At 33.5% G+C, this 24,904-nt stretch overlaps 1 protein-coding gene across 4 annotated transcripts in view; it reads right to left on the minus strand.

The window, feature by feature from the left end:
- Positions 1–257: 257 nt before the first annotated feature.
- CNOT6 (CCR4-NOT transcription complex subunit 6) overlaps positions 258–24,904 on the minus strand; it is an 83,311-nt gene continuing 58,664 nt past the window's right edge. For 3 of the 4 annotated variants that reach the window (XM_069077564.1, XM_069077566.1, XM_069077565.1), the window contains 10 exons: positions 24,268–24,454; positions 22,543–22,628; positions 18,135–18,239; positions 17,982–18,050; positions 16,914–17,071; positions 15,856–16,010; positions 14,882–15,036; positions 14,123–14,353; positions 9,432–9,634; positions 258–4,290 (listed from right to left, as the gene is read on the minus strand). In XM_069077564.1, the coding sequence (XP_068933665.1) occupies positions 4,078–4,290; positions 9,432–9,634; positions 14,123–14,353; positions 14,882–15,036; positions 15,856–16,010; positions 16,914–17,071; positions 17,982–18,050; positions 18,135–18,239; positions 22,543–22,628; positions 24,268–24,454 (1,562 nt within the window). In that variant the 3' untranslated portion in view covers positions 258–4,077. The remainder of the gene's footprint in view (positions 4,291–9,431; positions 9,635–14,122; positions 14,354–14,881; positions 15,037–15,855; positions 16,011–16,913; positions 17,072–17,981; positions 18,051–18,134; positions 18,240–22,542; positions 22,629–24,267; positions 24,455–24,904) is intronic. The other variant, XM_069077563.1, reaches the window with a different exon arrangement.

Below are 24,904 nucleotides of genomic sequence, written 5' to 3' on the forward strand. Positions count from 1 at the left end.
CTTGAAAATGTTCACTTTATCAAATGACCACATAGTTGGTGTTCACCAAATGCCTTTGAAATTAAGAGAGCTGAATCTTGTGTTGGGGATAACAAGATCTGAGGCTTGTTCCTTAGATCATAAGGTCTTAGATTCAGAGCTGGAAGAGCCCGGCAACCAGTCTGACCCTTCATTTCACATAAGATGCTGAAGTACACCAATATTTATTGTTCTTGATACTTGTTACACAGTTACTATAGAAAGTACACGTAAAAAAATAGTTTCAAACAGATAATGAATTTATTGGTCAGCTATGAGTAGGAAAATACATTGGTAAAGAAAAAAAGACCCTGTATATAAATATAATACTAGCTAGTTACAATTTGACCAAAGAAGAAAGTTCCACTGAAGAGAACAGTAAAAGCCCTTGTTTACCATTAGACCAAATTCAGTTTCCCAATAATCTTATTATAGAGCTGCCTAGACAAATGCAACATTCTTTGAGCTTAGCGCTGATCATGTGCTGGTTTGTATTACATGAATGGTAAACAAGAGATAGTCCAGTGCATCACACATTATACAGAAATACTGTGAAGAAAGACTAGTTATTCTATTTTAGACACTACTTGAACATACCAAGTCATCTATGTGTTATTAAAATATATATAGCCAAAAAAAATTGCAAAGTTAACATATACTAAAATACTGTTTTAGGCTGGGTAAGAAATGCCTACAGGAGCAGTTGCTTGAATAATAACAAAGAAGTTAGACAGTTTGGTGGATTGCTTTAAAAACAAATTTTAGAAATTGTTTTGTCTTGGGAGGTTTATTTCCTTATTAGAGGAGGGACTCTAATGCAGTGAGACTGTATATAGCTTAACAGAAATCCAGTCTTATTACTTTAGAGTCTTACCATAGTTAAAAAAAGGAATACTGAAAGCTGTTAGGAATTTGCATCTTAGAAAAAAATTTGAATTTGAATTTAAAATCCAATATTCAGGAGAATTTTCCTAGATATAGAAAAATTAGGCCAAACTAAGGCTTACTGGATGTCACTGAGTTGCACAAAATAATAACAAATTTTCTAGTGGTCTTCTTTGCCTAATTAATGCTATTTGCTTTTTTTTTTAAGTTTCAATTAGTTCATATCTCCACAGCTTTAGTTAAATTGTGCCACAAATTAATTTAGATGAACATTATTTTCTCAAAGGATAAATAATCTCCATAGATACTGTAAACTGTCCTGAGCTTCAAGACACTTTACAGCATGGAATTTAATGGCCCCAAATACCTGTTTTTCTGTAAGAGAGGAAACTCTAACCCTTCACTTTCCCTTTTCCCACCCCCCCACTTTAAAGAACATTTGTATGATGTGCTTATTAGCAAGAACACTGAAGGCCTGTTACGGCAACACCAAAACTGCATTTAATTAATATCTGTTATAGAGCTTTTGAAGAAAAAAAATCTGCACTGTGAAAACATATGAATTTTATTGCATCTTTTTGGGTACGGCTTGCTGGAAATGATGTTGAAATTAGATTCATGACACAGGAAAATATTTTAACATAAAGCTTGCTTGACAAAAGCATCTCAGTTCAGTTTGGGTACAACTGTTCTTCCCCTTTAGATTCAAAATATTTCTCCTTTGAAGTTACAGCTGTAAACCATTAGTAGATCCTTACAATTCAATTTATCACTATCTAAAAGTGGAAAACCAGTTTAAACTGACCCAAAGATTGCAATGTATCTGGTCTAGGCAAGAACAAGTATCTTCAAGACACAACAGTTCATAATATTTTACTCTGCTGCCATAAATTCAAATCTATTTAAGACAGTAAGAAATACAGGTGAAACATAATGAGTAAAGCTCAAACCTTTAAGAATCTAACAAGTGCACTCCAGCTCCAGCATCTATTAAAGTAAAATAGCCCCTACTAATGAATACAAAATGAATAAGTGCTTCCCCCCGAACCTGCCATAAAGCTTTCTGGACTTATTATTACATAATCCAGATTATCAGAAAAATAGTTTACTCAATTTGATGAGCTCAACTAGCTCATCTTCACTGGAAATTGTCATGATGCACATTACCAACACATTGTTAAGGAAACATGAGTAAACACCTTTTATTCACACTTTACAAAAAAAAAACAAACAAAAATGAACATAAAAGTTATGTATTGATGCTACTACATCAATTCTACCTGCATTTGAATGTACTGATTATAAACTGGACATGTTGATATCTGCACAACTTTAAAAAACCAAAACCAAACAAAAAAAAAAACACCTCAAACAAAAACCAGGTCCCAGACAAGAATTCAAGATCAAGACTTTAGAAATTTAAAGTGAAAATATTAGAATTTACACACTAAGCCATTTTATCTTATAATGGTTAAGCACATTTAAGTGCTGAGATTTTATAATAAAATTTTAAGTCATTATTGGCAATGACAGCCACCATATTAAAAAAATGCTCACAGCATTCAGAAATTTTTCCCTCAATGTTCATACAATGCCCTTTTGCTTCCCTGCCTGCAGTTGAAACAAAAGCAGTTAGACCAAGCTCTTTTGGAATTAATTTGATTTTTGAAAGATGAGAGAATGGGGAAAGAAAATATAAGTTATTTTCAAGGTAAAGTTGGCTTTACATCTCTAAGCTACTAATGGCACTATGAAAAACAAACACAGGATATGATACAATTTAAGTCTTGCTTGACACACTAAAATAAGCCTTGGTCACTTTAAAATGATCTGAAGAATTGTCTTGGGAACCTGTTCTGAATATACATCTAATTTACACTGCTTCATAAATGAGAAAACATTACTTTTTTTTTTCAAGGAATGATATTCTCTTTTTTGGAGACAGGAACACATTGTAACTGAAAAGAATTCACATGATAGTAGTATTTTGAGTGACAGGCAGCACTGTGCAATGACTCTCCATGAGCAGTGCTTGGGTTTGGTGAGCTAGGAATTGGGGACCCACATTCTGAACATGTTCAAATATGTGATATTCAATGCTTCACAAAAGGAAAAAATGCCACAGCTTCTACCAAAAGCATTTTCATAAAATCTTCACAAATGTTAACAGTATTTTAAAAATATAAAAGAGGATGCACAGATTCTCTCTGCATGCACAGGCAGTGCTTGTTGAGAACAAATAAGAGCAGGCACAGTGGAGATAGGACAAGTAGTATTTTAAACAGAAGTTAAGAAGCTGTACATAAGCATCCCTAATTTTTCTTAACTTAAAAAAGTTAAAGATTTAAAAATATTAGAATGTACACACATCAGCCCATAGAAGTCTACTGATCATTCACTGCTTAGCTTATCTGTCCTGGGAGTCATGTTTTTCATACAATTCAGAAATGCATGGATAAGTTATCTCTGGTCAGAGTTAATAATGTCTTTAAGCTTTAAACAGATTTTGACTTAAAAAGCAATGTTCTCAATTTAAAAATAAAGTAGTTCAAGAGGGCCAACACAACCCTAACAGTGCAAATCCTTAGCAGAGAAAGCCTGTGGCAGCTTCTTTTACTTATAAGCTGGCCTAACACATGAAACCAATAAAAATTTAGCCTTAGTTTACAATACAATCATTTCCAAATCTGATTTTTTTAAAAGTACAAAATCTCATAAATCAGGTCTTCTGTAGTTCATATACAAGCATAAAGGCTAAATTCAAATTCTATATTTTACAAACAAGTCTGAAAAAGGAGGGAGTGAAGTACAGAAGTATGGTCTCTGGATGTTACTACTGGCCTCAGAAAGTAGTGCTACAGATTTCTGTGCAAAGAGAATATGCCGTATAAACATTTCCCTAAGGCTGGATAGAATAGGAAGATTACTTGTAACAAATTAAAGACAGGTGCAAACGCACCAATCCCTGTCTGTCAGTATACAAAGCAGATTGGGCTCAGAATTTTGTCTCTGTTGATAGCACCTGGCTTTTACTATGTCTTTACCAAATAATCAAGATTCAAAATTCAGATCATCATTAAGAAAAAAATCCCTGTTGGCCATACCTCACTCCTCTATATTCAGATTTTACAATTTTACAAATACAGACTGAGGTTGCCCTCTCAATATACTTGACTACCTCCTGCCAGGAAGGTGGATACCATTGACTGGGGGCAGGAAGGGTAGTAAGAGCTCCAGTTGTGCAAAAAGTGAGAAGTGGTCAGAAGGGATGAGTGGGTGTGGACAGCCGCTTATATTGTTCTCTATTAGCCAATGGTGATCCAGAGGTCCAAGAATGCCTAGGATGTTCAGTTGAGGTTTAGAGTAGAAGATGTAGTCAATAATACCCTGGAAAAAAAACAAAAACAAAACCCACAAGATGTTATTGAAACATCAAGGGCTTTCTTTGGGGAACACAATTTTAAAGTTTTAGAATTGGTATTACCATAAACCAAATCATTCAAACAACTTCTGTCAAAGAAAGCAACTAGAACACAAAATCATTATGAAGGATTTGACTCAAGTCAATGATAGGAAGGAAAAGGGAAGAAAAACAACTTCTAGATTTGCCTTTAGAATGGAGTCAATATAAATCCTGCCTCCTCAGACCCATCTTGATTAAGCCCTGCCACTAATCTAGTACCCGGCAGAATATCATATGGTAGGAAGGAAATATCAGGTTCCACTAGAGGTTAACAAAGTTGATTAGTTGAAACACATAGAGCTAATTAGTTCCAATGAGCAATATAAAGCTGCACAAATGAAAATGTTAAATGACCTAATTCTGAGGGGTGGGGTAGGAACATGGTTACAGCTATGACAATGAGAACATATCATCTCTACAAGGAAATAATAAACCATAATAAACACTCAACTGAAAACAATCTTTTCTTCACCATCCCCCCAAGTCCCATTAAGATACCTCATGAAGTGATAATGACCCTGAGTTTTTAAAGGCTATGCTTGCTGAGTTTAATCATAGGTCATGGACTGTGTGTGTCTCTAATCTGAACACGACCCTAATTATATGTGAAGGGACTCATAAGCAGCAGGTTGGCCCCTACACCACATGAATTTTTTTGGCCACAGAAATTTACAAAGAACTATGCAAGATGTGGAGGGGCTAGAATCTGCACTGAGATCTATACTGATCACCCTTTTGAAGCAAAGTGGTAGTAAAGATATGGCAAACTTTCTATTGGAGGATTAAGGTGTAAAATAGTACACATATAAAATCTGAATAATTTATAATTCATAAATACATGATATGCAGGTAAATAATCCATAGAAACTCTAAATAGTATAAAAGTCATTCTGTGTCCGGCACATCCACACACAAAAGCAATACTTTCAGAAAGACAAAGATGATTTCATTGAGGCATCTTTATTTTTTTTTAAGTGAAATCAGCTGCCTTGGCAAGTAGTTACAAATACCTGGTTTCTCCTTCACTGCTGCAGCTAAGTATATAGAGAAGGGATGGGATTATTCTTAGTAATAGTTGACATTTATATAGCACTTTAAAATGTGTAAAGTACTTTACATACATTCACTCATTTATTCTTAACCCTGTAAGGTAGGTACTTTTGGTATTAACCTCATTTAACAAATGAGGAAACCGAGGCTCAGAGAGATTAAATTATTTGCCTGTGGTCATACAGTTAAGTGCTAGAATTGGGATATGAATCCAGGTCTCCCAACTCAAGGCCAATGCTTTTTTCGTCACAGCATTCTTATAAAAAATGAAAGCACTGAAAGGGAAACTATCCCAATGTCTTTTACTCAAAACATAAATCTGGAGAGGCTACTTGGGAGCAGATAGTTTTAACTGACATTTCAAATTTTAATTTAGTATTTTATTTTCCCCAATTATATGTAACAATTTTAACATTCTGTTTTCAAATTCTGAATTCCAAATTCTCTCCTTCCCTTCCCCCCCCCAAATGAGAAGGCAAGCAATTTAAGATAGGTTATACATATGTAGTCATGCAAAACACATTTCCATGTATCTGACTGACATTTTTAATGGGGAAAAGGAATGCAAACAGGGAAATTAAGGTCAGGGCAGAAAGCTAGGGTGAAGAAGCATATGCCTGAGGACATAGTAAATTTAGCATAAGAAAAGAACATGAAAGATATTATAGAAAGCAAAAAAAGATGGCAAGTAAAGTATTAACACCACCATAAATTAGTCTTCAGTTTATTTTCTGGTTCCAGGATTAATCTCTGATGAATCAGATGCTTTGTGCATTTGTCTTCTGACAACTTTTTATTATTTTCCCACTATGTTCAGACGTTTTCCATTAAAAAAAAAAAGATATATAATCTAAGGTTTTGAAGTGGGCTACAGGTTGTTCAGGCCTGTTTTAAAGAGTAGTCTGCTGTTGCCCTGAGAATTCTATCAATGAATCCTCCCATTTGAACAACAAGGCAAACATACTCATGTTAACTGTGTTAACAGAAAGTGTGTGTGTGTATAGGGGTGTACATACCTTTGGAGGGAAGCATTTTTTAAAGTACCTACTATGTACCAGGTACTGTGCTAATCAATTTACACCAACAGTATTTCATGGGATCCTCATGACATCTGAGAATTAGGTGATATTTTTATTCCCCTTTTACAGATAAGGAAACTGAGGCAGACAGATTAAGTGATGTGCCAGGGTCACACAGGTAGTAAATGTCTGAAGTTGGATTTGAGCTTAGGTCTTCCTGATTTCAGACCTAGTGCTCTATCCACTGTGCTACCTATCTAAAATAGAGTAATAAGTCCTCCACAGATTTTATTTACAGGCAACAAGTTGTGAATAAAGACTAATCTTGGGGCCAATACTCCACTCTCATGTTTGTCTAATGCAAACAAAATAAATTACAGTTAATGTAGAGTTATTATAAATTTATCAAGCATGATCAAGGAATGAAATGTTCCTGGTTAATAAAAACTGCCCTCTATACACAATAATAGATGATCAACTTAAAAATTAGAATATATGCTATAGTATACATAATTTCCAAAAGGATATCACAGCATCTCAGGAACAGCACTGTAAAAATCATCTTCTAGACATTACAGTTCATGAAGGAGGACCTTACTTTTGGTTTCACACAGAAATTAAAGTGCTAATTACATCACCATTTACATTGAAAGATGACTTTACCCTTACCGAGAGTCATACATCGACACATATTTCTATTTTTATTTATATTTATTTATTTTTTGCTTTTTGGAGGGCAATTGGGGTTAAGTGACTTGCCCAAGGTCACACAGCTAGTTTTTGTGATAAGTGTCTGAGGTCAAATTTGAACTCAGGTCCTCCTGACTCCAGGGCCGGTGCTCTACTCACTGCACCACCTAGCCACCCCAACACATATTTTTATGATAGAGATTCTATTCAAATAAGCATGTACTGAGTAAATATGAAGAAGAAGTCTTTTTCTATCCTAAAACCAATCTACTCCCCTATTCTTACTCTTTTAAGTTTTTAACTATATAGATATATTTGGGTGAGGATGAGAATATCATTTTTACTAGTCTGTGAACATAGAACAGCAATATTCAGTATAAAGAGCTTTGGAATGACAGTAAAGGGGACAAGGCTTGAGTCCCCGCTCAGCTCAAACTCAGCTGTGTGTCATGGGCAAGTCACAACTCTGATTATCAAGTTCTTCCACTGTAAAATGGGGGGATGGGAGTTTAGGGGGGCAGAAAAGGTAAGCCCTATAGCCCCTTTTAAGCTCTAGTACTTTAGCAATCTATAAATCTAGAGTTTACAATGGAATTTCAATGGGAACCACAAGGCACCGCCACACTTCACACTTCTACTGCTCCACTGTTAGGCAAAGGGGAATTTGACAACTGCCTTAAAAAAGTTGGCAAAAAAATTGAGAATATGTTCTTTTTCAAGCTACCACCTAATTCACCACATTTATTTTAGTAACTGACAAATTAATTCAATGAAGGAACAATTCCATGCTATACCTTGTACTTTCTAGTTACATCTTTGAGCAAACCCAACAAGAAAATCAGGCGGGGGAACAATAATAAAACTTTTCCCATAATTTAATGTTCTGAAGTAAATCTGACTTCATTTAAAATTCTGACAATAAAACCAAAGTCACCTCAGCTTAACAATTTTGCAGTCTGAGATGTGGCAGCCATTAAAAAAAAAAATCAGAGGGGCAGCTAGGTGGTACAGTGAGTAAAGTGCCGGCCCCAGAGTCAGGAGGACCTGAGTTTGGTTCTGGCCTCAGACACTTGACACCCACACAAAAAAACTAGCTGTGTCACCTTGGCCGAGTTACATAATCCCAGTTGCCCTCCACAAAGCAAAAAAAAAAAATCAGTTAACACATCCAATTTTACTCAATAAACATAATACCTCAATTATTCAAAACAGAGCTGGGGAGAGAAAGGAAGGAAGCATAAGAGGTCTCTGAGAAAACAAAACTGATTTTTTCAAAGGATACACACTGAAATACAAGAACTTTCCTCACAGGATAGTCCCTCACTCAAGAGTTTATTTACTCTTATTTCAGATGTGTATCTAATGAGTTTGGTAATCTGTTTTCCAAATCCAGAGAGAAACAAAAAGCAGCAAATTGGTGGTGGGCTGGGGTGGGGATAACTGTTAGAAGACATAATAGAGTAAAAAAAAAAGAGAAATAGGGTAGAAAACAAACATAGCTTTAAAATATAACATAGTCCAGGGACACAGTCTTATATGCCTCAACAATTTAATTACCGTAGGCGGCACACATTTAATGTCATGCTCCTAAATCACCAAGAGGAGATTAAGTAGAGCAAATTTTATCTATTCCACTAAACCTCCTCTGATGTCTCCCTATAACATGACAGGGGTTTTGGATATCCAAAGTCTAGGTCAGATGAGGGCAAAGGCAACTGGTTCTACCAGGCTGGAAAAGCTCTTGATTACAGGATTGATGACTGACGATAGATTATATTTGGTCTAAGGACGAATAATCAAATTCAGAAAGGTTCATCCCTCTTTCAGGTAGGGAGCTATCTGAAGGCTACTGGGTGATAAATTTTTTTTCAGCCGTAACTCACAAAAATTGTCTAAATCATAGAAATCATTGATAATGAAGTGCTGAAATATAAATATGCTGTACTTAAGAAGGCAAGGAAGTAAAATAGGAAAATTTGATCTAAAATGTTCACTGCTGTGAATATTTCAATCTCTGACAAGAAAATGAGGAGTTCTTATAACACAAGTCTATGAAAGGTGAAAATTCCCTTTTTATTGATCGGTTATGAATTTTTATGCTAGAAATGTGAACATTTCATGAAACTTTGCATGGACTTCTATCAAAAGACATGCCAATGCTCAGTATTCTAGAAGAACAGTACAAATGAGTCTTTCTATTCCAATTAAAAAACATGCATATTTTCGAGATGTATATTTCATTACTTTAAGTGAAAAGGCTACATGATTTTCTAATGGAAGAGACGCTTTCAAATCCAAATTCTCACCTTGAAATCAAATGTGTAATTTGTATAAGGCATTAGGCCATTCTCATAGGCACTCTTTAACTTGAAACCATGTGTAATCCTTCCATTTGTCGTTCCATTTTTCCCATTACAGCTGAAGTTAGTAAGACTTTCATTGTATCTCAGTTCTTTGAAATCTTTATGATTTGTTTCTACTCCACCAGTACTCAAGTATTCTACAACACCTATAATAAAAAAAATTACTAATTAAATTAAAGTGTAATTAGTTATAACTGCCAGGCTTACCCAGCTGCCTTACAATATATAATGTTAAGTAAATGCTCTAAAAATACTATTTACAAAAGCCCTTAAAATTCATGTTTACTTAACATCATATTCCTACAATTTCTAGTTACTTTACTAATAAAACTAGGGGATATTATGCAGTGATATTTCCAGAGCATAATCCTCAATCCTAATTAGCAATAATAATTCCCTGAAAGCTTTACAAGATCAGTGGTAAGAGGTTAAACCATTTGATATAAAGTTCACTTCTCTAACTGTCCTAAAGAGTTTACTAAGCATAAAAAAACCAATAAAATTGATAAAACTTTAGTCAATTTCATTAAAAGAAGAAAACCAAATTACCAGCATCAAAAATTAAAAGGGTGAATTTACCTCCAATGAAGAGGAAATTAAAATAATTAGGAATTATTTTGCCCAATTATATGCCCATAAATTTGACAATCTTAGTGAAATGGATGAATATTTACGCCCAGATTAACAGAAGTAAAATACTTAAATAACCCCATCTCAGAAAAAGAAAATGAACAAGCCATCAATGAACTCCCTAGGAAAAATCTCCAGGGTCAGATGGATTTACAAGTGAATTCTATCAAACATTTAAAGAACAATTCTAATACTTTATAGACTACTTGGGAAAATTGGAGGAGTCCTACCAAATTCTTTTTATGATACAAATATGGTACTGATGCCTAAATCGAGAAGAGCTGAAAGGGAGAAAGAAAGAAAATTATAGACCAATTTCTCTAATAAATATAGATGCGAAAATTTTAAATAAAATATTAGCAAAAATATTACAGCAACTTATCACAAGAATCATACACTTTGATCAGGTAGGATTTATTCCATTAATGCAAGGCTGGTTTAATATTAGGAAAACTAGCAGTATAATCAATCATATCAACAACAAAACTAGTAGAAATCATATGATTATCTCAATAGAAGCAGAAAAAGCTTTTGACAAAATACAGCACCCATTCCTATTAAAAACACTAGAAAGCATAGAAATAAATGGAGTCTTCCTTAAAATAAGCAGCATCTACCTAAAAACATCAGCAAGCATTATATGTAACAGGGATAAGTTAGATGCATTTCCAGTAAGATTGGAGGTGAAACAAGGATGTCCACTATCACCCCTGTTATTAAATTTGGTACTAGAAATGTTAGCTGTAGCAATAAGAAAAAGAAACTGAAGGAATCAGAAGAGATAAAGAAGAGACTAAGCTATCACTGCAGATGATATGATGATATACTTAAAGAATCCTAGAGAATCAAATAAAAAACTATTTGAAATAATAAATAAATTTAGCAAAGTTACAGGATATAAAATAAACCCGCACAAATCTTCAGCATTCCTATATATTTCTAACAAAGCCCAACAACAAGAAATAGAAAGAAAAATTCCATTTAAAGTTACTGTAGACATTGTAAAATATTTGGAAGTCTACCTGCCAAACAAATCAAGCAACTATATGAATACAATTACAAAACATTTTTCACACAAATAAAGTCAGATCTAAATAACTGGAAGAACATCAGCTGCTTGTGGTTAGGCTAAGCTAATATAATAAAAATAACAATTTTACCTAAACTAATTTACCTATTTAGTACCATACCAATAAAACTACCAAAAAATTATTTCACAGAGCTAGAAAAAACAGTAACAAAATTCATCTGGAAGAACAAAAGGTCCAGAATATCAAGGGAACGAATGAAAAGAAATGCTAGGGAAGGTGGCCTAGCCATACCAGATTTTAAACTGTATTACAGAACAGTGGTCATCAAAACTATTTGGTACTGGTTAAAGAACAGAATGGTAGATCAGTAGAAGAGAATAAATACTCAAGACACAGTAGACAATGACTATAGTAGTCTACTGCTTGGCAAACTCAAAAACCCCAGCTTCTGGCATAAGAACTCACTATCTTACAAAGACTGCTGGGAAAACTGGAAAATAGTATAGCAGAAACTGAGCATAGACTAATAATCTTACACCATATAACAAAATAAAGTCTAAATTTAATAAAATTGCAATTTAGATAAAAAGGTTGATACTGTAAGCAATCTGGGAGAACAATAAAGCATTCACCTGTCAGATTTATGAAGAAGGGAAGAATTTATGACCAAACAAGAGACAGAGAGCATTACAAAATGCAAAATGGATAATTTTGATCACATTAAATTGAAAAGTTTTTGTAAAAACAAAGCCAATGTTACCAAAATTAGGAAGGAAGCAGAAAATTGAGAATGTTTACAAGCAGTGTCTCTAATAAAGGCCTCATTTTTAAAACACACAGAGAACTGATTCAAATTCATAAAAATACAAGTCATTCCCCAATTGATAAATGGTCAAGAGATACGAACAGGAAATTTTTAGAGAAGGAAATTAAAGATATTTATAATCATGTGAAAAAAATGATCTAAATCACTATTGATCAGAGAAAAACAAATCAAGACAACTCTTAGGGACCACATTTCTCCAGTCAGATTGGCTAACATGACAAGAGATCATACAAGTGGGAAAAGGACTTGTACGTACAAAAATATTTCTAGCAACTCTTTTTGTGATGGCAAAGAATTGGAAATTATGGGGATGCCCATCAATTGGGGAAATGGCTAAACAAGTTGTGGTATGTAAATGTAATGAAATACTATTGTGCTTTAAGAAATGAGAAGCAAACGAACTTCATAATAACCTGGAAAGACTTATATAAACTGATGCTGAGTGAGGGGAGCAAAACCAGGAGAACAGTGTACACAATTACTGACACATGTTATCTGTGATGACTGACTTTGATAGACTGGGCTCCCCTCAGCAATGCAAGATTATAAGACAACTTCAAAGGACTCATGATGGAAAAGGATATCCACATCCAGATAAAGAATTACAGTGTTTGAAAGCAGTCTGAATGCAGATTGAAGCAAACTACTGGCTCTCTCTCTTTTTTGTTTTGCTTCTTCTTCCTTGTTATTCATTCCATGGGTTATAACTCTTCTTTACAATTTGACTAATGTTTAATGTGGAAGTATACATTGAACCTATATCGTATTGCAAGTCGACATGGGGAGGGGGAGGAGAAAATTTGGAACTCAAAAACTTGTGAAACTCAATATTGTAAACTAATAAATATTTTTTAAAAGAGTTTACCAAACAAATTACTTGATAGTGTATTTAATCTACCAAATCAAAGAATATTCTTGTACTGTACTTGTGTTTGTGGAGGAAAAGGGTGTAAATACAGAAGAGAAATGTAAACAAGTAAAGCATCTCTCAGACAAGCTTTACATTCTAATAGGGTCAAAGGATGGCAGATTTAAATGTACAAAGTACCTTGGAGGTTATTATTCCAATCCTTTTATTTTATAAGACAAGAGGTCCAGGAAATAAAATGACTCATTTAAGGTCACACAGGTAAGCAAGCTGCAAAGCCAGAATTCGAACCCAGCTTCTCTGATACAAAACTCCATTCTTTCCATTTTACCACATAAAAGTTGCATTACATACCAAACAGCATTTCAAATGCAGTTGACTCATTTAACCAACGTGGCTGAAGTTAATTTCCTTGAATTTTGTAAATAAAAAATAAGACCAGTTTAGCCTACCCTATGCCAATAAAAGATATCATATCTGAGATCCTGTGAAAGGATGGTTGGAATCTAAAAGAGGTGTTAACAATCTTCTCAGAATTTGAGTTACACCAAACAGCTGAAAAATTACATATAAATATTAAGAGATAAAAACCGTCCGTTTTTACCAACAAGATAAACTTTAATAGCATACATTACAAATAAAAGAAAGACATAATCAAAATTATACAAGATTAATTCTTTTAAGGATCATTCAACCACACGCTAGGTGCAGAGTATACCACTGAAGAAGATATAAAAATAAATAAGACAGGGTCCTCACACCTCATGCAACTAAAAATGTAGCAGGGTGAATAGGACACATTATTTTTGCCTTTTGAAAATTTAAAGATGAACACATTTTAACATTAAATTCAAGTACTGTCATGAATTAAGACAAGAGAATCTTAACCCGAGGTCTGTGAACTTGTTAACTATTTTGATAACTTTCAATATAATTAGATTCCTTTGTAATCCTATATAACTTATTTCATATATTTAAAAACATTATTCTGATTACAAAATACAGAAGTGTCAACCCCTGATTAAAGAGCACTAATTCAGACACCTAAATTCTAAGTAGGTCGTTTCTCTATATAAATTATGTGTCATGCAAGAGGAATAAGGTTTAACATATTAGGATTTTCATTATATTTCATTTTTAAAATGTACAAAATCATTTGATGGCATACATTTGAAATGGATCTTTTCAAATGCTAAATCTAATCAACAATATCATCTTCAGTGACTAATGCATTTACATAAAAAATAGTATTATACAAAATAAATATTATTGTTCTTACCAGAGTCTGGCAAAGAATTGAGATCTGCACACAGCACAAGTGGAATGGTTCCAAGTTCTCCCAATACACTGGACTTGAGACTCCGAGAGGCTTTGTCAATAATGTTCTTTACTTCAGAGAGGAACATCATAGTTTGTACCAATTTCACATCAGAATATTCAGGATCCCAATGCATATGTGCATTAGCAACAAGAATAAGTTGTTTTTCTGTTCCAAGATGTGGCTTTCCAGCTAAAATTAGAGGACAGGAGAAACCAAACATTTTATTTCATACAATTTTTTGACTGAAAGCAAATGATTTTAAATGACTCAGCTCATTTTAAGATGTCCCTGATATCTAAAGTCTCAAGACCGTTTAAAAAAACACACACACAACCTCAAAAGGGAGACTACTTCCAATCTACCTTTGCTGCCGAAAAAAGTAGAAAAGTGTTGAAGTTCAGTGTATGAATAGCTATCTCATTTCATATTTAGCTCTGTTTCTTTCAAATCAAAAACATCTAGGAACAAATAACGAAGACCTTTTGCTTTTCACTCATTCCTTATAAGACTTTTTTAGGAAATTCCCCTATATATTAAGCTTTTTATATAGGAGAAATGATTTGACATTGGAAAAGACTAAAATTTCTACTTTTTTTGAGGTACTAATCAAGATATTAAGATATGATCAGCTATTTTCAGATTTCTACTCTTTTCAAAGCTGTCAAGACAACACATCTGTATTTTAGATCCCAATTTCATGAGAAATTAGTCACTTACATGACATTTCAATCAATTCTTTTCGAAGTTCTAGTAGCACTGCAACTCCAATGTTATCTTTTGTCATAACTCTGTTCAGCATAGCTTCAGACCCTTCTGAATTTGCCATTGCTAGTTGATTGAATTCAACAGTGTGTTTCTGAACCAATGTGAATCTAAATATTAAAAAAAAAAAAAGGATAGTTGAGAAAATGCTTTCTCAGGGGAGGCAGCACGGTATAAAGGAAAGAGCCTGGGACCAAGAGACAGGAGGTCTGGCCTTAAGTCCCCACTCTACCACATGACTTTGGAAAGATACTCTTTCTCTCTGAGACTTTGTGTTTCCCCATCTGAAAAATGAGAAGGTTGATCTGGCTAATCTTTTTAGTTCCAAATTTCTGTAATTCAAAAACTGAGGGACATGAAAGATACAAAAGATCACTCTAAGACAAATTCTCCACATTTAATGACGATTTTTCCAAAATTAATTTTAAATCACTTTCATTTTGGCACTAATCTACATAGGGCTTTAGAGCACTGCACACCTAATAAGAAGCTTCTCTTCTCTGAACTTAAATTTGACTTAACCACAATACACACAATCTCTTCTTTTAGCTCCTATACCACACTTTCCCAAGGATCAGTTTCAAGATAGGAAATTTAAGTTCTTTGGGAGCACACAGGAAGCACACATGGTGCTTCCATTTATATGAATTAAACATCAACAATTAACAGAAAATAAAAAACCATATATGTGAACACACACACTCTCTGTGTACACACACATAAACACACACTCTCTGTGTATACATACACATATGAATGAAATCCCCTTTCAAATCTATGAGGAAAAATATTATGATAGTGGCTTTATTTTCATTAATAATTGCTTCTTTAACACATTCAATCAACAAATGAGTTAATACTCCCTTAACAAAGTCACCTTGAATAGAAAGTTAAATGTAGTATGTCTGCAAAGGAGAGAATTTACTTACTTTTCTGTCTTGAAGAATATTGCACAACCATCAACATGTTTTCTTTCCTGTTCTGACATTGTCCTAGCTCTAGATTTTGGACTAAAGAATCCATTATAGCCGCGTTCCTTTAGTTCTACCAGAAAAAAACTGTAATACTGTTCAGTTTCAACCTCCTGAAAAATCATAAACAGCAAAGTATTTCAGTTCCCTAAAAACAAATTCATTATGACACACAAACTATTATAAGCATACCCTGCCTACCATAATTAATTGGTTATATTAAAACATAATGTTAGGTGAACAGAGGCAGTAAGCATCAAAAGATCACTACCTGTTAATGAATGATGACATTATGGCTGACTTTAGTTATAATGTATTAACCTTTTTACTGCAAAGGGGAATTGGTCAGGGCAATCTTATAGAGGGTATGCCTGTATACCCACATGTTATTTGTAGAGGTGTTGTACTTGAGTTATAGAAATAAGAATTGCAAAGGCCCATCCCCTTTTTACAATATATTTTCTCACCTGCTTGTTTTTCATTTTATAAGAACAAACTGCCCAGATCAATTCTTTTGGTGCCCAGGAACACAGAAAAAAACCTAAGATGTAAAGATGTTGTTTTACCCAGGCAATTTTAAAGTAGTTAATAATGTCATTCCAGAGACTGCTATGTAAGTACCATATATGTAAATTTTTCCTATGTAAAGTCAATGTGCCCTAATCAAGATAATGCTAAAATTAAAAAAAAAAATCCCATATATATAGCTCCATTTTTCCAGGTACTTAAGATTAAAATATGTTGCAGCAGTGAGGACAATGTTGGCCACATTCAGCTATCATCAAAGGTTGAAATTAATTCACCAGATCATTATAGGGTTGTGGTGGGAAGCTGACAGGTCTAGAACCAAGGGGATTAATGCTGAAGCTGAATAACAGGAAACTTAAAAATATAGGAATTCAAAACTTTGTTAACTGACAGATGCCAAATAATGTATACTTCATTTGTTTTTTACTCTGGCAATTCTAAAAGATGAGATTTTGCATATTTAAACAAAAGTTTTCTCCATAAATTACCTGAAGACTTATGATGTCAGCATTGCAGTTTAAGATTTCCTGCATAATGGCTTTTTTTCTGTACTCCCAAGTAAGTGCCCATGATGGACAATAGCCATATAACTGCCGAGTTGCATACTTATCACAAAGAACGTTGTAGCACATGACAGAAAACAAAGCTGCAGGAAAAAAAAAGTATTTCACTTATTTACATAAATTTCAGAAAAAAGATTTTTACATTCCTTAATATTAAACTTTGATTTAAGGTGCCTTAATTTGGATGTTGAAACAATGTTGAAAAAATAAAACAGTTCAGACTCAGCTTTTACATATTCAATGCATTAGCCTCTAAAATACAGGTTTCCAAAGCACTCCAATTCCTTCCCATTCTTCACTCCTTCCCTCCCCCAAAATTACACTCATGGAGAAACGTATCTTGCTCACTTTTGCAGAACTACACAGTTAGCTTATGCAAAAGCATAAGTAAAATCCTGTTACAACTAATTATAAAGTATTACATAAATTATTTTCATCAAATTTAGAATTTCAAAAGGTATCAAATTCAACTGGCAAACCTCTAATTCAACTAAGAATTTTGTTGTCCTGAAAATCTACTGAATCAAATACTGCTTGATGCAGTTAGGGCATTACCTAAGTCTGGGAAGATTTTTATTTAATGTCTATCAAATAATGTTAGCAATAAGAGTACCTCAGATACCATGTAAAATCACAGAAGAGAAAAATGAGGCCCAGTCCAAAGTAAGTGAACTAGGGCTAGAACTAAAATTTACCTAATTCCAAGCCAGTCCTCTTTCCATCACATCAAGCAAATATCCTTTTGCTGTACATAAATTTGACTGTACTTTACAGGACACATTCTCAATACCACACAGAGGCTGGGCATGCCTATATGTAGAAGTTTAGTTTTAAAAACTGTGATTATTAGTATTTTCCAAATTAAGTCAACCATAGATAGGTTTCTTCCAAAGACTACTTTAAGGATGATCACAATTATTGATACGACCTAACTTTAATTATATTTAGTAATAACTAGCAGAAAAAAAAGCAAACAAAAACAATGCTACCAACCAGTTGGCCTTGTTCTGTCTGGTTCTTGTAACATAATCCAAGATCTTGGAGGTGGTTGTTCTGTTGCCACTAGTGAAATATTTAACACAAAATGAAATGACAATATTTCTATTTGTCTTCCCCAAAAAGTAATCTAAACTAATTACCACTTACTTGTTTTTCCAGTACCTGCCAAATTATCAAGCAAATAATTCAGTAGCCTTCTTGTCCCATCTGGTTCCTGATAGAGGTTCAGTATATCTTGTGTAAGTGGATTTCCTTGAAGTATTTTAAAAAAGCAAAACAAGACCCAGTTTATGAGTATTCAATTTAGAGATATAAAATCTTTGAATATTAATTACTTTGAAGTTTCATAAACTGAATTAGCCTAAATTATTTTAAATGAAACTTTGTTTTAGTCAGGAAAAAAATCTTGACAAACCAACAAAAACTGAGAAACAAAATTCATTTCTTTCTCTGTATTTTAATCAAAATGAATGAAAAGGTAAAAGTAATTAATGTATAGGCATGAAACACGTTTTCTTCTCAGCTGGTGGGTAAATTAGTTAACAAAGCCAAATGGATTAATTTTAGCCTGATGTAGTAACGAATGAAGGGTACTGAACCTAGAGCCAAAAGATTTGGTTTGAAGTGGTGGTTCTCACACTTACTTAATTGGTGTACTGGCAAGTCAGAACTTTTCTGGCCCTTATTTTCTTCATCTAGAGATAACACATATCTGGCTATGGTATAGAACGTGCTTTGTAAAAAACTAAAACGTTATATAAAAGTGAACTTGTATTATTATTACTGTGACTATCAGTGACTTGGAGGACCTAGTCATCATGTTTATCAACTTCAAAGATGACAAAAAAGTGGAAGGTGAAGCTCATGTACTTAACAATGGAAAAAGGATCTAAAAAGATTTTAACAAACTGTAAAAATGAGCCCAATTTAACATGATGACATTTAACAAGGTAAATGTAATTTTCAATAATTATTTCTTGAAGTTAGTGTATGTTAAGTTGTATAGTTTTTTTTTTTTTAACTCAAGCACAAAAGTATAGGATAGCAGCATGGTGAAAAATAGCATTTCATTCACATCTCAAACAATATTCTGTAACAAATTCCCAATATAGTAATAATCTAAATACAAAAAAAAATTCAAAATACGAAGAACAAGAAACAATATTGCAACTGTGTAGAAAAAGAATATTTTTATACAATCATGAGGCAAAATAGACTTGATTATGTAAAAATAACAAAATTTTTGATGCCCCAAAATTAATGCAGAAAAAGAATAAAAAGGAAAGAGACTAGGGAAAAGACACCTAATTTTGCTTTAAATATACTTCTAATAAAAATCCAAAATTGACAATTCATCCCTCAATAGAAAATTACTCAGAAGACAAATTATTAATAACCATCCAAAAGACTGTTTCAATGCTGTAATATCCCAAGTGTCAATTGATGCAACTCTTTTGACCTGATGCTCATTAAATTAGTGAAGGCAGTTTAAAGAAATAAAGTTCGAAGTTATTAGGGTTATAGTGAAACAGGTACCTTATTAACACAACTGCTGGAGTTCTGAATTGGTACAATCTTTTTGAAAAGAAAAATGGCAATATGCAATAATAATTACAACTGTCCATAACTTTTGCCCTAGTGATCCCAAGACTAAGACTACACCTTAGATGTAATGGTAATAGGAAAAAAATGCGCTTCCACACAAAAATATTTCTAGCTACATTATTCATAATAGTAAAAAAAAAAAAATAAAAACAAACCATGTGGCCAATGATTATGTGAAGTTATGCAAATGGAATATTACTATCTACAAAAATAGCAAATCTAAAGATCAGAAACATAAGAAGATATATTGCAGTGGTACGAAATGAAGAAAGCTGAGTTAGAATGATATATACACTCTATATAAATTATATATATAATTTATATAAAACTATAAAAATTAACTTCTGCCATGACAAAATTTTAAAAGGAAAAAAGTTCAAAAGTTGGAAAGAAAACAAAAGAAAAGTTTCAAAAGGTCTTTAAAAATATTTAATTAAATATTTTTTTGTTTTTACATCACTGTCATTTCCAAATATATCCATTTCCCTCCCCTATACAAGCTATCCCTTATAAGAAAATAAAAATGAGAAAAAAAATTTGCTCAGCAAAATCAACCTGTTTATGGTGTCTGACAACATATGCAATAATTCCACACTCATATCCTCTACCCCTTCTTATCCATCAATGTAGTCATTAAAGCACGTTGCTCTCCTATTTCTGTTTATTCCATATTTATTCTCCTATTCTGTTTATTTCACTCTTCATCAGTTCCTAAGTCTACAGTAAGGATCATTTCATTTTTTATACTTGTATCCCCAGGGTCTCATACAGTGCCCAGCACATAATACATAGTTTATTGATTGATGTTTCTGAGGACAATAATTCCACTACTTTCTTGTACCACAATTTGCATAGCTATTCAGCAACTGATGGGCATATACTTTGTTTCCAGTTCTTTGCCACCACAAAAAGGACTGCTATAAATATTTTGGCATACATTGGATCTTTCTGTTTTTGATCTTCATGAGATATATGCTTAGCAGTGAGATATGTGGGTCAAAGTATATGGACATTTTAACCATATTTTTAAATATAATTAAAAACTGACTTCCAAAATGGTTGGACCAATTCATAGGTGTACCAGAATAGTATGTTTGTCTTTCTGCAGCTCTTCTAATGTTTATTACTTTCATCTTTTGTAATCTTTGCCAGACTGCTGGTGTAAAATGAAACTATTTTTGTTATTATAAGTGATTTGGATCAATCTTCCATATAGTTGTTAATAATTGGCAATTCTTTGGAGCACTTTAGGTTCACATCTTTTGACTACTTAATTATTTTTGTTAATTGCCTACATAATTTGGGTAACAGACATTTATATGTTTAATGCAAATATCACTCCCCTCAAAACCACCTTGCCTTATCCTAGATGCACTGAATTTGTTTGTGCTAAAGTATAATTGAAATCATCCTATTACGTTCTGAAACAGGATACTTTAGTTACTATCTTGTTAAAGTTATTACATACACTGAAAAAACTCTACTGGTATAAGCAACTCAGAATGAGGAAATTCTTGCTACCAATGCAGAATACCATTTTCTCTGCAACCTGCAGTCTTGTGAGTTGCCTAAAGCACTGAGCAGTCAAGTGATTTGTCTAGGGCCACAGACCAAGTATGTGTCAGAGACCTGAACTCAGACCTCCATAGCTCCAAAACGGATTTTCTATCCACTAAGCCATGCTGCAATATAGATCAATAAACAGATAATGTGAAAAAGGCCTAGAAGTTTTATTATAACCTTAAAATGAACCAACAGTATAACCTGCCAAAAAAAAATTGTGGCAATCTTAGGCTATATTAAAGGAAGTATATAGGGGTGGCTAGGTGGCACAGTAAGTAAAGCGCTGGCCCCGGAGTCAGGAGGACCAGAGTTCGGTTCTGGCCTCAGACACTTAACACCCACACAAAAAGACGAGCCGTGTAACCTTGGGCAAGTTACTTAACCCCAATTGCCCTCCAAAAAGCAATCAATCAATCAATAAAAGAAGTATATAGAATAAATAAGAGGGAAAATGTAGTCACATATTATACAATGCTAAGAAAACATTCAGAATATTTTTTTTTCAAATCTGAGTACTAAAAGAAAGGCAACTAGGATGACTTGTCTGGAAATCACTGAAAATGAGGAAATGCTAACACATAAAAAGAAACTAGACATGGTTAGCCTGGATAAAAGAAAATTCAAGAAGGACTTGAAAGCCGTCTTTAAATATCTAAAGGACAGTTGTGTGGAAGAGAAAAAGAATTATTCTGCACAATTACAGAAGAAAGACAATAGTACTGATGGGTGAACATTATAGGAAGGAATATTTGGGTTCAATGTGAAGATCTTTTTCATAATTAATATTTGTTTAAAAATGTGTTGCTTTATTAGATAATGCACCCCTCATCACTCCTAAGTATTCAAACAAAGGCTGGATCTTTTTCAGGGATGTTGTATAAGGAACTCCTGGAGCATGAGGTATGAGGTTCTAAGTAATATCTCATGTTACTTCAATTCTTAAGATTCTATTAACATTCTTAATTTTTGAAGGCTCTCCCTGTTGTGAGAAAAAGTAACTACAACTCATGTGACAAAACAATCAAAGTGTGGAGTCAAAAATCACAAGAAAGTTTTATGTGGGGAAAAAAAGATAAAGGAGGAGAAAGATGGGAGACAAATTGGAACAATTATCAAGCGGGAAAAGATATCAAATAGAACTGACTAGTAAGGAGAAAAAACTTTGCAGAGATAAATTGGGATAAGAATGCTTAACCAGAACTGAAGGAGCCCTTCAAAATTTTTTGGCTTTTTTTAAGTGGCAAAAAACTTGAGCATTTTTTCCCTTTCCTCAAATGAATTTTTTTTCTTATTTTTCTAAACTTCCTACTTAATTACAAAAATGTCAACTACTTCTCAACTTTTATCCACCCAAACAACAAAAAAAGCAAAAATTTAAAAAGCATACCTTTTAGACCTAAAGTCTGCAATTGAAACAGTTTTCCCAGCTCAAAAGGTAGAACTCGTAACAGGTTGTTATTTAAATGGAGTTCCCTATTGGAAAAATAAAAGTTTTGGGCAGTCAGAAGTCAACATTAGGCTTTACTAAAAGTTTTAAAATTTATTCCTTGGGAAATATACCCTTTAGGCAACTAAATGATTTTTAAAAATATATTCTAGTCTGAATCTAGTCTAGCATACAGGGTACAAAATAGACTAAGTGATGATAAGGCAGTTTAGCATTTGCAATTAGAAAATGGAGGGTTAAAAAAAAGGCTCACATGACCTTGCAGAAACATTCAAAGGAATTTTTAGATTACCCTCCTGTGATAATTATTCTTTGAATTTACTCAGTGTTTGTTAGGATTACAAATACAGAGGGCTGTTTTACACACTGTTAAAATCACTCACAATTGGATCTTGGGTGCTACCAAGTATAATAACCAAAAGAAATATTAGTTAATAATAAAGGCAAACACCTGCAACACTATTCTTCTATAAGTACTTATGAAGACTGTTCCTGTAATCCCTAGTGCTGTCATTTATATTTTAAATCACCTACTCACTAATCAGTAAAACTGAAGGATTCTACTAAAAAGAGGACAGGAAAAAGAGGATTTTAAATAGTATCAGTAAGTATTTATCATCTCTTAGGCCATAAATGTATTTGATTCAGCTCCCTTAATTGGCCAAAAACTACTATAAAGACTGAACTCTCATGAATTTTCATTTTCTATTTGCATTTTTTTTAGGACTTATTTTCTTATTACATAAGGCTGGAGAGCCTACTCCATTACAGCTAGAGTGGAGCCAACAAAGCTTTGCTCCTTTCCTTTAAATGGACCATGACAGGAAACAAGTAAAATGGAATCACAGGAAGAGGCACTGATTCAATCAAAAGCTATTTATTTGTACATATTACATGTGAAGCTGTGTCCTAGGGACTAACAGAGATATAAAGATAAAGACATAATCCCTACTCTCATGAAGTTTATAATCTAGCAGGGAGACCACAAGTACACAAATATGAAATATTATAAAATACTTATACAATTACTACAGTAACACATAGAAAATAAGCACAATGCCAAGAAGAAAGTCATTACTAGCCTTGGAAAGGGAATGGAGAGGTTGTGGGGAGGGAGGAGGCTGGGGAGAACAGTAAAAATTTCAGCTAAGCTGGATATAGGTTTGCAAAAAAGCACAGCAGAGACAGGCACTAGGAGAAAGAGAAATGGGCATTCTAAGCGTATAAAATGGTTGTAATGGGCTCATAATTTGTAACAAACAATGTCTGTGTGTTAGAGTTAAGTAGAAATGGCAGACCAAGGCCCATTCATCTTTTGGAAACAATATATAAAACTTAGCTTTACAAGGTGCTGGGACATACTCTGCACACAGACGTTATTCTTTAGCCCTATTTGCCAAATTTTTATAACACATTTGGTTCAAGTATTACACAAAGCCTAACAGTCTGTTCTATAACACAAAGGGTCTGCTACACAATTTCAGAATATGGTATCCACGTGTTACTAAAATGTTATAAAAGTCTACAGAAAGAACAAGTCACAGTCTGAAAAAGATTTAAGGTAAAGAACTACTAATGAATGCATTTGAATTGTTTTCAAGATTAGTCACGTTGTAACAATGTGTCTGAGAGTACCTGGTTTTACATTAAGTCAAATATATTTACCTGAGTGACACCATGTTTCCGAGTTCTGCTGGTAAACTACGGATTTTATTAGAGGACATGTCCAGATAAACCAAATTTTGAAGCTTGGCAATGTCTGAAGGAATGCGGGATAAAGAATTGTCACTGAGATACAAAGCTGTCAAGTGGGTCAGTGACCATAAAGATGAGCTTAAGCTTCTTACTTTTCCTATAAAAGAAAAAAAGTAATCCAAAGATTTCATATCATTTTCCCCTCAACATTTAATTCCAAAATGGAATTTAGGGTTTAACAAACCACCTTAAAATAGTCAGTGATACAATGTACACATAAATAAATTCTAACTTGCTTCAATTAACTTTTTTGCTTAAAGTTATGAATTCTCATGGACACACTAAAAATTTTAAAGGTACTGTCCTTCCCAAAGTAAAACAGGGAGTAATTTATCTTTTAACTTGATATTTGTCAATATTTTAAGTAGAAGGAAATTAATCATTTGTATCTAAAGGGGCAGCCAAGTGGTGCAGTGGATAAAGTATCTGGCCTAGAGTTAAGACTAAGACACTTACTAGCTATGTGACCCTGGGCAAGTCACTCAATCCTATCTGCCTCAGTTTCCTCATCCGTCAAATGAACTGGAGAAGGAAATGGCAAACCTTT

This window comes from Petaurus breviceps, unplaced genomic scaffold (genome assembly GCF_028583685.1).
Source record: "Petaurus breviceps papuanus isolate PSGF00001 unplaced genomic scaffold, PetGlider_PUasm1.0 90994, whole genome shotgun sequence".
NCBI lineage: Eukaryota > Metazoa > Chordata > Mammalia > Diprotodontia > Petauridae > Petaurus > Petaurus breviceps.